The sequence below is a fragment of the Lissotriton helveticus genome, chromosome 7 (assembly GCF_964261635.1).
Source record: "Lissotriton helveticus chromosome 7, aLisHel1.1, whole genome shotgun sequence".
In the NCBI taxonomy this organism is placed as follows: Eukaryota; Metazoa; Chordata; class Amphibia; order Caudata; family Salamandridae; genus Lissotriton; species Lissotriton helveticus.
In genome coordinates, this window is record NC_136068.1 from 1,929,703,753 (window position 1) to 1,929,719,032 (window position 15,280).

General features: G+C 43.4%; 1 protein-coding gene across 2 annotated transcripts in view; it reads right to left on the reverse strand.

Annotated features, from left to right (window-relative positions):
• LOC144770914 (uncharacterized) overlaps positions 1-15,280 on the reverse strand; it is a 72,645-nt gene that overhangs the window by 34,920 nt on the left and 22,445 nt on the right. For both annotated transcript variants that reach the window (XM_078655730.1, XM_078655729.1), the window contains exons 3-6: positions 12,424-12,534; positions 8,350-8,460; positions 4,343-4,453; positions 334-444 (exon numbers count right to left, since the gene is read on the reverse strand). In XM_078655730.1, coding sequence (XP_078511856.1) covers positions 334-444; positions 4,343-4,453; positions 8,350-8,460; positions 12,424-12,534 — 444 coding nt within the window. The remainder of the gene's footprint in view (positions 1-333; positions 445-4,342; positions 4,454-8,349; positions 8,461-12,423; positions 12,535-15,280) is intronic.

Below are 15,280 nucleotides of genomic sequence, written 5' to 3' on the forward strand. Positions count from 1 at the left end.
CAAAAAGTACCCTTGAAAAGCAGGCATCATTGTAGCTGCAGAGGGAGACCTGTCAAATATTGGAATGTGCATACAGTTAAAGACATTCCTCAGACGTTGAGTGGCTGTGGCAGTTGGAGAAGCTTCAGATCCGATGAGTATTTGGAAGCTGACTATTGATTTTACCCATGTACAACAAAGTCAATTGACCACTGCTACGCTCTGTGCACGGCTTGATTCCTTTGAAGTTAGGATCATTCATACATACTATAAACTTGAGTGAATATGTGATGGCTTTTGGGGTGAAAGACAAAGGTATTAATGTCACAAGTAACTAACTAGCCTCTTACTTACATGGGGAACGCTTTATTCTGCATTTTTCCTCAGACTCCCGAGTTTCCACTGGACACAACTCTTCTTGTACTTGAGCTCTCAAAGAATGGACAGTGGTGGCAATAAGGGGACCTATTATTACAAAAACACAATAGATTCAAAACAAAGGACTGATTTGGGATAAAAGAACTGAACTCTTACACAACTTTGTTACTAACAGCTAGTAGCATAAATTGTGGTTTGGGAAATCATTAAATAAAATATTCAGAGACCAACCCAAACATTCTGCAATATTACCAGGGACAGGAATTTCAAGATAGTATTCATGAAAGCAATAACCAATACAACAGGACTAGCAATGAAAACAAAAGCAGACAAGAAATAAGGGAATAAAATCTAAACAGGGTGTTCCATCTAAGGAACGATCTGTATTCAGCCTGCAGCTCAAACCTTACAAATGCTGGTGGAGTGACACAGGTTTTCATCTTTCAAAGGTTGCTAAAATTAGTATTTTGACTTCGCTAAACATGTATTTTTGGCATTGCTCCAATGCCATAAGGCTTTTAAAACAATACAGCGGATGAAAGGTACACCAGAGTATGTTAGATGCAAAAGGAGTCTTACACATGAATTCAGCTGGAAAACAGGGAGATATTAACATGTACAGTAGCAGACAGACTACAATTCATTGCACAGGCGTAGGTAAATCCTTACACAGAATCACATGCCTGTGAAAGAGGCCTGGATGATGGAAGATGCAGAAAAACAGTTGCAGCTTGTGACTCAATAAGCTGTGGCAAATGTCCTTAAAAGACTGAAGTTTCTCATGCATCTTTCTAACTCAGACCCTTTTTCAAATTTCTGGCCCTCTACGTTTCTTTCCCCAGCACCGATGACATCATCAAAATCACTTGAGGTGCTCTACGTTTTACTGTTCGACCACCAATAAAAACTGATGTCTTGGCGTGCAACCTAAATGTGCACAGAGAAGGGCTGCATTGCACCCTTGTCAGGCAAAGGGCGTACTGAAGTTTAAAGGCAGCGGTTGCTTATGGTGGTCTTTTCAATTGTGCCACTGGGAAAAGATCGCCTGATAACATTGGTCAAAATCTTTTAATTCTCCAATCCTTGTGGTCACTTCCCGCTCAACCTATGAGCAGAGACTCTAGACCTGCGCTGCATCAATGGTCTCCGCGGTGAGGATAAAGTTAGTGAAGCCCAAGATGGAGCATCGCTCGTCCTTGGTTCTTCCCCAGAGCTTGCCTGCACCTCAGAAAGTCTAGGCTTGAATATTCAATCCGCCACAACCAGTGCAGCAACAGCACTCACGGAACACCCTTGTGCTGTGGGGAAGTCAGGCACTCCATGCTGCTTGCCAATAGTACAACCCTGCGAAACAAATCTCCCACTGGACAGATTTTATTTTCCCTCTGCCTCTTCCCTGGTCTAGTTGGCCTCTGGGTTTCCGCCAGGGACAGCAATTTGAGATAAGTTCTAGTGCTCTGTGACTTGGAGAAAGATTTCACTAACACTTATTCTGAGGGGACGTAAGGCTTGGTCATAGACAAATTGTCTAAGAAGGAAGTTCCCAAATAACACTAGGAATGCCCTGGGTTTTTCTCGGGATGACCTGCTGCCATTTCATCGTTGTTTCAAGTTAAAGGGGAAACGATGCGCCCGTTGGCCTTCATAGTCCCAGTTCCAGTTTGATTGATCCAGATAAGCTTCACGCAAATGTTTCACGATGTAGCGCCTTGGGTCCTCTCCCTCGACTCCTTCCGGGATGCCTAGCAAGCGGAGATTGCTCCTGCGTTGTCGATTCTCCTGCTCCTCCATTTTCATCCTTATGTCCATCAGGCATGCATCATGAGGCGAACTTTGATCTTTTCAGCCCCTTTATCTGCTCGATTATCGGAGCGAACCTCCTCTTGGAATTCTTTGATTGAAGCTAGAATTGAGGCTAAAGAGGGTTCCCCCATGATTTCTGGTGTTGGTTTTATATTTTCCCAGATTGAAGTCTGTTCTGCTTCTTCCCCAAGGGGATAAGACATTGTGACTCTGAATAGTCCCATTTGAGCTGGTTGCGTCTTTTATATTGATTTCTGATTTTCTTCTGGCGCTACACAGTTCCAGTGACTTTAGAGGAAGCGATACTGGTATCTTCGCTTGAGTTAGTTCCGTCTTCATCAGAGGTCGTCAGAGAGCCATCCGAGACAGAATAGAAGTTTTCACCATTGATCTCCGGAGTCCAGGGAGCTTGCAGGCCAGGATTAGGTTCTAGACCAAGAATATAATCCACAATGCCTGTTGGCAGACGTTTTGTCTCAGTCTCTGATTCGACTTTCTGTATGGCGAAGCCTGAGACTAAGTAGGCGGAATCCGGAAGCGTTGTTAATCCTAAATCCGCTATGGATCTAGTAGCATCTTCAATGGGGGCTAAAATAGAAGGTAGGTTGAAAGATAGGTTCCCAGAGGCCAGCAGTCCTTCTATTTTCTATTTTGATCTTCCAGCCTCTCGCTTGGGGGCTGAATTGTCTCAATTTGTGCAAAGGGGCAGCTTTCTTTTAAAACAATATGCTTTTGATTAAGGTTCAGGCTCCTTTGTGTTTCTGAAAGTGAGCTATCCGGTTCGACGTTGGGGAGCTGGGGGGTTGAATGTAGAGTCTAATGTAGTGTCTGGTATAAGAGGTGGTGCCTTGGGTCCAGAGAACATTTTTACAATAGATGGTTGAAACCCCTCTCTTGCACCGCCACCATCCCCCAAGTCTCCCCATAGCTCTTTTGAGGCTGTTCGCCTCTCGTTTACCTTTAATCTAATCAGGTTGTCCGACGTCGCCGCCTCCCCGAGAACGGTACTGGCTTTAGCGGGTTGGACTGCCTTCGCCTTGTTGACTTTACCGCTTTTGGCGCCTTTGGACGACATATTTGAGCTCCGCTGCCGTGTTCTTGCCGGTAACACAAGCCTAAAAGTTATTGGAGTGAGCATGAAGGCAACAAAGTAGCACAGTATCCAGCATCTAAGGAAATTATGTAGCGCTCTTCCTAGAGCGACGACCCCGCAGAGATTGTCAGCGCCCATAACGCTTCACCTAACTTGAAGGTGGAGGCGAATCACTTGTGTCCTGCTCCCTCCCAGGTTCAGCATTGCTGGTCAGTCCGCATAGCTGATGGTCGATGTGCACGGCGTGCGCGGCGTAGATTCGCGCTGACACCATCTTGCCCCATCCTGGATTCTTCCGCAAATCTAGCGTCAATTTCTCTTCCTGATGTCCGAGTGTCTTTCTTTCCTTTACGTACTTATCTCCAACTTTCATTCTCTCATGATTACCTCACTGTGCCCTACTGTCAATGTTTCCTGTCATCACTCTGGTCACTGGCAGTGGGAGCAAACCTTCCTTTATTGGTTAAAAGTGTTCCCATTTCTCATCTACAACTGCTGCTCTTACCCAAAGGACAAGTACAGGGAAATGTGATGTTGAACTGAACAAATGCAAAGGTCCACACAGAAGGCAGAACTGGATTTCAATGTGTGGACATTGCCTCAGGGAAATCCAGTGGAGTAAGGTACTGTGAATGGACTCAAAAAGGTTTTGTGTAATGTGCTACTGCTACTGGGTGACGACATGAATGAATGTTTGCACAGCGCATTCTTTGATTAAATTAAAAGAGGAGAAATGTGGTTAACTTTAGACGATCACAAAAAGCACCCCTGAAAAGCAGGCATCATTGTAGCTGCAGAGGGAGAACTGGCAAATATTGGAATGTGCATACAGTTAAAGACATTCCTCAGACGTTGAGTGGCTGTGGCAGTTGGAGGCTCTTCAGATCAGATGAGTATTTGGAAGCTGACTATTGATCTTACTCATGTAGAACAAAGTCAATTGCCCACTGCTAAGCTCGGGGCACGGCTTAATTCCTTTGCAGTTAGGAACATACATACATATCATAAACTTGAGTGAATATGTGATGGCTTTTGGGGAGAAAGACAAAGGTATTAGTGACACAAGTAACTAACTAGCCTTTTACTTACATGGGGAACGCTTTATTCTGCATTTTTCCTCAGACTCCCGAGTTTCCACTGGACACAAGTCTTCTGGTTCTTGAGCCTTCAAAGAATAGACAGTGGTGGCAATAAGGGGACCTATTATTACAAAAACACAATAGATTCAAAACAAAGGACTGATTTGGGATAAAAGAACTGAACTCTAACACAACTTTGTTATTAACAGCTAGTAGCATAAATTGTTGTTTGGAAAACCATGAAATAAAATATTCAGAGATCAACCCAAAAGTTTCCGAAATATTACCACGGACAGGAATTTCAAGATAGTATTCATGAAAGCAAAAACCAATACAACAGGACCAGGACTGATCAAAAGTAAGCAATGAAAACAGAAGCAGACAGGAAATGATGGAATAAAAGCTTAATGGGGTGTTCCATCTAAGGAACGGCTGTATGCAGCCTACAGCTCACACCATACGAATGCTGGTAGGGTGACACAGGTTTTCATCTTTCTACGGTTGCTTAAATAAGTATTTTGACTTAGCTAATCATATATTTTTGCCATTGCTCCAGTGTCATAAGGCTTTTATAACAACACAGAAAAAAGGTATACCGTAGTATGTTTCAAACAAAAAGAGTCTTACACATGAATTAAGCTGGAAACAGAGAGATATTAACATGTACATTAGCAGACAGACTACAATTCACAGCACAGGCTTAGGTAAATCCTTACACAGATTCAAATGCCTGTGAAAGAGGCCTGGATGATGGAAGATGCAGCAAAACAGTTGCAGCTTCTGACTCAATCAGCTGTGGCAAATGTCCTTAAAACAATGAAATTCCCCATGAATCTATCGGACTTAGACCCTTTATCAAATTTCTGGCCCTGAACATTTCTGTCCCTAGCACTAATGACATCATCAAAATCACTTGAGGTGCTCTACGTTCGACCACCAATAAAAACTGATGTCATGGCGTGCAACCTAAACGTGCACAGAGAAGGGCTGCATTGCACCGTTGTCCGGCGAGGGGGGGACAGAAGTTTAAAGGCAGCGGTTGCTTATGGTGGTCTTTTCACTCGTGCCACTGGGAAAGGATCGCCTGATAACATTGGTGAAAATCTTTTAATTCTCCAATCCTTGAGGTCACTTCCCGCTCACCCTATGAGCAGAGACTCTAGAGTACCTGTGCTGCATCAATGGTCTCCGCGGTGAGGCTAAAGAGAGTGAAGCACAAGATGGAGCATCGCTCGTCCTTGGTTCGTCCCCAGAGCTTGCCTGCACCTCAGAGAGTCTAGGCTTGAATATTCAATCCGCCACAACCAGTGCAGCAACAGCACCCAAGGAACACCTGTGTGCTGTGGGCAAGTCAGGCACTCCATGCTGCTTGCCAATAGTACTACCAGGCGAAGGAAATCTCCCACTGGACAGCTTTTATTTTCCCTCTGCCTCTTCCCTGGTCTAGTTGGCCTCTGGGTTTCCGCCAGGGACACCAATTTGAGATAAGTACTAGTGCTCTGTGACTTGGAGAAAGATTTATCTAACACTTATTCAGAGGGGACGTAAGGCTTGTCATAGACAAATTGTCTAAGAAGGAACTTCCCAAAGAACACTAGGAATGCCCTGGGTTTTTCTCCGAATGAGCTGCTGCCATTTCGGCGTTGTTTCAAGTTGAAGGGGAAACGATGCGCCCGTTGGACTTCATAGTCCCAGTTCCAGGTCGATTGATCCGGGATATCTTCACGCAAAAGTTTCACAATGTAGTGCCTTGGGTCCTCTGCCTCGACTCCTTCCGGGATGCCTAGCAAGCAGAGATTGTTCCTGCGCTGTCGATTCTCCTGCTCCTCCATTTTCATCCTTATGTCCATCAGGCATGTATCATGAGCCAAACGTTGTACTTTTCAGCCCCTTCAGCTGCTCGATTATCGGAGCAAACCTCCTCTTGGAATTCTTTGATTGAAGCTAGAATTGAGGCTAAAGAGGGTTCTGCCGTGGTTTCTGGTGTTGGTTTTATATTTTTCCAGATTGAAGTCTGTTCTGCTTCTTCCCCAAGGGGATAAGACATTTGTGAATCTGAATTGTCCCATTTGAGCTGGCTGCGTCTTTTAGATTGATTTCTGATTTTCTTCTGGCGCTACACAGTTCCCGTGACTTTAGAGGGATCGATACTGGTATCTTCGCTTGAGTTAGTTCCGTCTTCATCAGAGATCGTCAGAGAGCCGTCCGAGACAAAATAGGAGTTTTCACCATTGATCTCCGGAGTCCAGGGAGCTTGCGGGCCGGCATTAGGTTCTAGACCAAGAATATAATCCGCAATGCCTGTTGCTAGACGTTTTGTCTCAGTCTCTGATTCGACTTTCTGTATGGCAAAGCCTGAGACTAAGGAGGCGGAATCCGGAAGCATTGTTAATCCTAAATCCGCTATGGATCTAGTAGCATCTTCAATGGGGGCTAAAATAGAAGGTAGGTTGAAAGATAGGTTCCCAGAGGCCAGCAGTCCTTCTATTTTCTATTTTGATCTTCCAGCCTCTCGCTTGGGGGCTGAATTGTCTCAATTTGTGCAAAGGGGCAGCTTTCTTTTAAAACAATAGGCTTTTGATTAAGGTTCAGGCTTCTTTGTGTTTCTGAAAGTGAGCTATCCGGTTCGACCTCGGGGGGGAAGGGGGGTGTAGAGTCTAATGTAGCGTCTGGTATAAGAGGTGGTGCCTTGGGTCCAGAGAACATTTTTACAATAGATGGTTGAAACCCCTCTCTTGCACCCCCACCATCCCCCAAGTCTCCCCATAGCTCTTTTGAGGCAGTTAGCCTCTCGTTTACCTTTAATCAGGTTGTCCGACGTCGCCGCCTCCCCGAGAACGGTACTGGCTTTAGCGGGTTGGACTGCCTTCGTCTTGTTGACTTTACCGCTTTTGGCGCCTTTGGACGACATATTTGAGCTCCGCTGCCGTCTTCTTGCCGGTAACACAAGCCTAAAAGTTATTGGAGTGAGCATGAAGGCAACAAAGTAGCACAGTATCCAGCGTCTAAGGAAAGAATGTAGCGCTCTTCCTAGAGCGACGACCCCGCAGAGATTGTCAGCGCCCATAACGCTTCACCTAACTTGAAGGTGGAAGCAAATCACTTGTGTCCTGCTCCCTCCCAGGTCCCAGGTTCAGCATTGCTGGTCAGTCCGCATAGCTGATGGTCGATGTGCACGGCGTAGATTCGTGCTGACACCATCTTGCCCCATCCTGGATTGTTCCGCAAATCTATCGTCAATTTCTCTTCCTGATGTCCCGAGTGTCTTTCTTTCCTTTACGTACTTATCTCCAACTTTCATTCTCTCATGATTACCTCACTGTGCCCTGCTGTCAATATTTCCTGTCATCACTCTGGTCACTGGCAGTGGGAGCAGACCTTCCTTTATTGGTTAAAAGTGTTCCCATTTCTCATCTACAACTGCTGCTCTTACCCAAAGGACAAGTACAGGGAAATGCGATGTTGAACTGAACAAATGCAAAGGTCCACACAGAAGGCAGAACTGGACTTCAATGTGTGGACCTTGCCTCAGGGAAATCCAGTGGAGTAAGGTACTGTGAATGGACTCAAAAAGATTTTGTGTAATGTGCTACTGCTACTGGGTAACGACATGAATGAATGTTTGCACAGCGCATTCTTTGATTAAATTAAAAGAGGAGGAATGTGGTTAACTTTAGACGATCACAAAAAGCACCCCTGAAAAGCAGGCATCATTGTAGCTGCAGAGGGAGACCTGGCAAATATTGGAATGTGCATACAGTTAAAGACATTCCTCAGACGTTGAGTGGCTGTGGCAGTTGGAGGCGCTTCAGATCAGATGAGTATTTGGAAGCTGACTATTGATCTTACTCATGTAGAACAAAGTCAATTGCCCACTGCTACGCTCGGTGCACGGCTTGATTCCTTTGCAGTTAGGAACATTCATACATATCATAAACTTGAGTGAATATGTGATGGCTTTTGGGGAGAAAGACAAAGGTATTAGTGACACAAGTAACTAACTAGCCTTTTACTTACATGGGGAACGCTTTATTCTGCATTTTTCCTCAGCCTCCCGGGTTTCCACTGGACAAGAGTCTTCTGGTTCTTGAGCCTTCAAAGAATGGACAGTGGTGGCAATAAGGGGACCTATTATTACAAAAACACAATAGATTCAAAACAAAGGACTGATTTGGGATAAAAGAAATGAACTCTAACACAACTTGGTTATTAACAGCCAGTAGCATAAATTGTGGTTTGGGAAATCATGAAATAAAATATTCAGAGATCAACCCAAAAGTTCCGAAATATTACCACAGACAGGAATTTCAAGATAGTATCCATGAAAGCAATAACCAATTCAACAGGACCAGGACTGAACAAAAGTAAGCAATGAAAACAGAAGCAGACAGGAAAAGATGGAATAAAAGCTTAATGGGGTGTTCCATCTAAGGAACGGCTGTATGCAGCCTACAGCTCAAACCTTACGAATGCTGGTAGGGTGACACAGGTTTTCATCTTTCTACGGTTGCTTAAATAAGTATTTTGACTTAGCTACTCATATATTTTTGCCATTGCTCCAGTGTCATAAGGCTTTTAGAACAACACAGAAAAAAAAGGTATACCGTAGTATGTTTCATACAAAAAGAGTCTTACTCATGAATTAAGCTGGAAACAGGGAGATATTAACATGTACATTAGCAGACAGACTACAATTCACAGCACAGGCTTAGGTAAATCCTTACACAGATTCAAATGCCTGTGAAAGAGCCTGGATGATGGAAGATGCAGCAAAACAGTAGCAGCTTCTGACTCAATCAGCTGTGGCAAATGTCCTTAAAACAATGAAATTCCCCATGAATCTCTCTGACTTAGACCCTTTTTCAAATTCCTGGCCCTGAACATTTCTGTCCCCAGCGCTAATGACATCATCAAAATCACTTGAGGTGCTCTACGTTTTTACTGTTCGACCACCAATAAAAACTGATGTCTTGGCTTGCAACCTAAACGTGCACAGAGAAGGGCTGCATTGCACCGTTGTCAGGCGAGGGGCGGACTGAAGTTTAAAGGCAGCGGTTGCTTGTGGTGGTCTTTTCACTCGTGCCACTGGGAAAGGATCGCCTGATAACATTGGTGAAAATCTTTTAATCCTCCAATCCTTGTGGTCACTTCCCGCTCACCCTATGAGCAGAGACTCTAGAACTGGGCTGCATCAATGGTCTCTGCGGTGAGGCTAAAGAGAGTGAAGCACAAGATGGAGCATCGCTCATCCTTGGTTCGTCTCCAGAGCCTGCCTGCACCTCAGAAAGTCTAGGCTTGAATATTCAATACGCCACAACCAGTGCAGCAACAGCACCCAAGGAACACCCGTGTGCTGTGGGCAAGTCAGGCACTCTATGCTGCCTGACAATAGTGCAACACTGCGAAGGAAATCTCCCACTGGACAGCTTTTATTTTCCCTCTGCCTCTTCCCTGGTCTAGTTGGCCTCTGGGTTTCCGCCAGGGACACCAATTTGAGATAAGTACTAGTGCTCTGTGACTTGGAGAAAGATTTCACTAACACTTATTCAGAGGAAACGATAGGCAAGGAACAGGGCTCTGTTGCTGGTTGGCCATAGGCTGGGACCAATCCAATAAGAACCAAAGCTGCCCTGAATTGCCAACATGTGGGAAGGAGGGATGGACCACGGTGTAAGGAGAGAGCTAGTACTGACATCCAGAGTGTCAGCCAGGGCTCAGCTGAGCAGCATCCTGAGTGGAGGGCTGACTGAAGGACTGGCACACTAATGGGCTCCTCTGGCAAGTTTGCCCTTTCTCAAATGGCACTTGGCTCCTGGGAGCAGGACTAGGTTACTAATTCTGAGTACAAGTGGACCCCATTAGTGTTCTGCCTTCGCAACCAAGATCCCTGCCGCGCCTTCCAACATGTAGGTCTGGGCGAACGGACCTCATGACAGCCTGAACAATGGCTCTGCAACCGATTGTTCCTGAGTAACTGGAGTTACATTCATGCTAGGGAGGTTACTCTTGTCAGAAATGGGTACCAACTTGTCCTGTTGGTTCTTTTAGATCCAAGGGTGAACCTTAAAAACAGACAATCTTGACAATGACCAAGAAGATTTAAGATAGAGACCGTTGAAATCAAAAACCTGCCTTCAGTGCCAGCTGCTGGTGCTATCCCATTTCCCCACACTTTAAAAACCCTGAACATTGATTGTGACCAACTAATACCTAGAGGCTTAATTGACAATCCCTGTCTAAAACCACCCACCAGCATCCTTTAAACATTGAGTGATGGTTTTTGGATTTAGTTATTCAAGAAGTCCACAGCAGCAACACAATCTGCTGAGGTTTTAACTGGGATACCATGCCAATTGTGAATATAGGGGCACGATCATCAAGGCAGAGAGAAGCTGCAGGAGTAGCACTCACAGACATTTCATTCTTTGGCTGGAGTTCCCTTTGGAAGAGAGAACATTTCCACATGCCTGAGATTACCACAGGTTTCCAAAGTCTTCCGAACATCAGGTCACTGAATAGCTTTTTCCACAGACTCTTTGTATCTAAGCAGTGTACAGACATTTAGGGATGTTACTAAACGTCAGACTTTCTGCTTTCTGGTTTCCTTAGACATCATTACTCTACACTATTTCACTATTCAAACTGCCTTCCATGTATCTTATGTAAATAACAGAAATGTCATAAATGTGGAGAAGAAAGGGCTGCATAATGCTAACTGACTACTGGGACCAGATTGGCAAGACTATCTCTAACGTGGCAGACCAGCATTTAAAGGTAAGCACAGAAATTGTTATTTTTGGGATACAATGTAATGAAATATCTCCGCCACTAATTAAAGACCAAGAAAACATTCTTTTTATTTTGATCCTGCTGGCTAGAAGAGAGATCTGCATAAACTGGGTTAAAATATCACCACCAAAGCATACAGATTGGTTAAACTCTATATTAAGGGTGTATAATCTAGAGAAGCAAAGGAAAAGCACTAATAAAAACAAATTCTGGAATCTGTGGGAAAGGTATAATTTGAGAAATACTAGGGGGTCCAATGATTAAGGCAAAGGATACAACGATCTCAAGTTAATTCTTGACCCAAGTAGTCATAATGACTAGCTCCCTTCCCGCCGAAAATCGTTTCCCTTTTTGGTTTGGACAAAAGAAGGCCCCAAAAGGACAAAGTTAAAAAGTACTCCACTCAGGGTAAATCCGGGCCTCTCACTCCAAAGCTCTGAATTGGATACTGGGACTTTTGACTCCTCCTTACCTCAAGGAAATTTGCTTGATGAGGACTTAAAAAAATAAATAAATAAAATAACAGAACTATTTATTAAATATATATATACACAACTATTCCTCTGACAGAAAGTTGATGTTTATTGGTTACCGTGTCAGACTGACTACAAGTGTCAGCCTTTTACCACACCCTTTTCTATGCCCTGGCTGCTCACCCAAGCTCCGACTAGGAGAGTCGAGCATACAAAAGTAGTCTCATCTGAGCACTTGGAGACAGGCAGTACCCTGAGAGGCCGAAGATAAGTGGCAGTAGCACAGGCGATGGTGCCCAGGAATGACTGTCTACTCCACGGCCTGATGGAAAGGCGTCGTTAAGTGGCTTGTTGAAAATGTTGAGGGTGTGCATTGAAAACGATAAGAGTTCTCAATGACTTTACCTATTTTTTTCATCCCTAAATATTTATGGATATATAAATGTTTTGCCTTTTCATGACTGGTGTACACTCATTCAAAAAGTATTTTAACCTGCTACTGGTGTAACCAAGATAGATCAAAAGATGTGTGTCCTTAAAGAGTTCCCAGCCTGTTTATAGCGTAGGGTTTTAGAAGCACCAAACTCATTCCCCGAACTCCTGGCTCAATCATGAAGAGATTTCATACAGTCAATCATGTACATGAGCACAAATCGGCCACTGACAGACAATGTGCAGTCCTCGATTGCTTCACAGCTAGGATTGAATAAATATACATACATACATACATACATACATACACACATGTTGCCTTCGTAGATGTGTTAATGCTTAGGAGGAGGTATACCAAAATATTTGGCACCGCTGAAATAATCAAGCTCTTACTTACCGGGAGAACAATGTGTCCTGTATTTTCTGCTAGAGTCCTGAGTTTCCGCAGGGCTCAGTTCTGCTTGGCCTTTAGCTCTCAATGAATGAACCGTGGTGGCAATAATTGGACCTGTTATTGTATGAAAATAGTAAAACAGCAATTTAAGAAAGCTACACATACAATAATGTACAAATAAACTAAAAGTAACCAATAAAAACACATGAAGAGATAGAAAATGGTTATCACACCTATCCAAGGATATGTGTGCAATCCGCAGATCAAAGTTCAGAATTCCAATGGAACTGAGATTGTTTTTAATTCTTCTATGGTCGTTCAAATGAGTATTTTGACATATGTAACTATATCATCTGTTTCTTTACAGTACTCTGAAGTCACAAAGCTGTGCCAAGAGAACTGTTAAAAACACTCAACCATTCTCTAGAAAAAATGGGCAAACTGGTACAGTCACGGACAGAGAAAGCGAGCTGCTCTTGTGAATCAATGGAGACAGGGTCCAGCCCAAGCTGCAGACCCCAATGTGAAGCAAATCACGAATATGTGCTGTGTTGTTGTCTATAACAGGAAAAGGTTCCACCCAATCCATTCAGGTGTGATAGTGTGGAAGCGAGTTATTGATAACTCACTGGTGCAGGGTCACCCTTTCGTTCACGGGTTATTAACAAGTAAGGTGGAATCGACACTGGAGCGAAGTACAAACCATAGGTCATTTATTAGCATTCATGAATGGGGCCTCATCCGACAAGCACCATAGAGATACTCAAGGAGAAAGCACACCGAACGATGGTTACATGGGTTATTATAGCAAAAGATCACAAACAAGGCACGCCCAGAGGTAAATAGAGCTTTGGGAAAAACACACAAAGGAGGTAACGGTAAGAATCGACAGGCTTGGTGCCTTGTGCAATTGTCGCGTCCTGAAGCTGCACAACAAGATATGCTATCTGGGCAAATCTTACTTAAGGCTTGACCATTGTCTGAAAATCCTCGAGCAGACGCCAGCTGTTCTTTTGTGCTGACTCTGCATGTTTACACAGCCTACAATGCCCCAATCTAGATTCTTTACTCATGTTTATGCAGATGCAGTGTCAAGGATAGAGCCGGGCTGGAAGCAGGGCAGAGTTGAAAAATGCATGAGGCATAGTTTAATCAAAAAACAAGAGAATCAGATTTTACATTTTAACAATAGGAATCGGACAGCAGAGGGCTCATACAAAGATAATTGACCTCCCTAAAAAAGGCAAACTGAGGCCTCTAGAATGCCTAGAAGTGAGCATATCTGGATTAAACAAAAGGGGGTGATTGAGAAAAGGCAACAGGTTCCTTTGGCAAAGACTGAAAAACAGAATAAAAAGAAAAAGCCTCAGAAAGTAGATTCACGAGAATGACTGCAGCCATGAGGAGATTATGGTAGCATACTGTCCCTTAATATTTTGGTGTACAGTAACTTTTGGCCATCTGACCTCAGCCTTGACACACAGCACATTCAAACAAAAATCAACAAGTATATATTATGTGCAATTTCTAAGACACAGACAAGCTCAGTAACTGTTGCTTTATTTTGAGCATTTGACTCATACTAACCAGGTTCAGCCAAAAACTATGTTTAATGTTCTGCCATCAGAACATTGCAACCTGCCCCTACATGCGGTTTGGATGGTATTTAATGAGGTGCTGAAAGTCAACGCGATACATTTCCTGCATACTGGCCATTCCACAGCCCAATCTATTTATGTTCTGCAGGTATCATTCCATTTGGGAGAATATTTTTGATTAAAATGTCAAAACAGAAAAAGAAAGCATACATGAAAGCTACAGCAGACATATCATTGCTTTCAAGTCGCCCAATTGTATGATACGCCAATGATTAAATAGCGCTCATTAAATAGCCTAAAATAAAAAGTGCTATTCACTTGTTTCGAACAGCAAGCTCTTTATTAGAATACGGCCCTGCAGTTATCTTTGTAGGAGGGTCAACATTTTACCAGAATTCAAAACGGATTTCCCTGAAGCTAAATTGGTGGAATTGTGCTCTCCCAAATCTACAGTTAGGGTGTTGGTCTCCCAGTGTGCTGTGAGCGTTTTCTCGACCCTCCAAGGTGTCTGTTCCTGGGCTCTTTGCATCTCCATGAATTTCCCTTCGCCTCCAAATGTCTCTGAGCGCTTCCTTGTGCCTGTAGGCGTTTCTACATGTGTCTCTTACTGTTTTTTGTGTCCCTCACTGTTTCTTTGTGTCTTTCTGTGTTTCCTCCTTCAGTATACAATTAGCAACAAAGAACAATATTGAGATAGTTAGGACACAGAGTAAAGTGACAGGAAAATGTGCACAGAATCAGACCTTTGCCAGGGATAATCATCCCATAGGGGTGCTGTGTTGGGCATATGTTATAACCCTGTCTTATGGTGGGATTCCATTTGAAACAGGAGTCTAAGAACTCAGATGATTTGAGAACTCAATAAGATTAGGCAGTACAAATTATCTGCATGGATTTTCAGAAGGACAGAAATAGTGGAAAGCAGTAAGGCAACAAGGTAAACAACAGGTTGGTCACACATTAAATAATGATCTTATATTTATATTAAGCATTCAAAATTCATTAAACTTAAAAAAACTTCTAAACAGAATGTACAAAGTTTTTGGGGTAGAGGTAAACTCAATGTCTTCATGACAAAGCATAACAATTTCCTTGTACAAACCTTCAAATTGTATAATCTTATCTCTTCTGACAACTATACCATTGATCAACAAGAATACATTTTTAATTTTACGATATTTCTGCAATCTTCATATGCATATCCTTACACGGGCCTGCCTTTTATTAAGTATTCCTTCACTCAAGTCTGTTAAAAATGTATC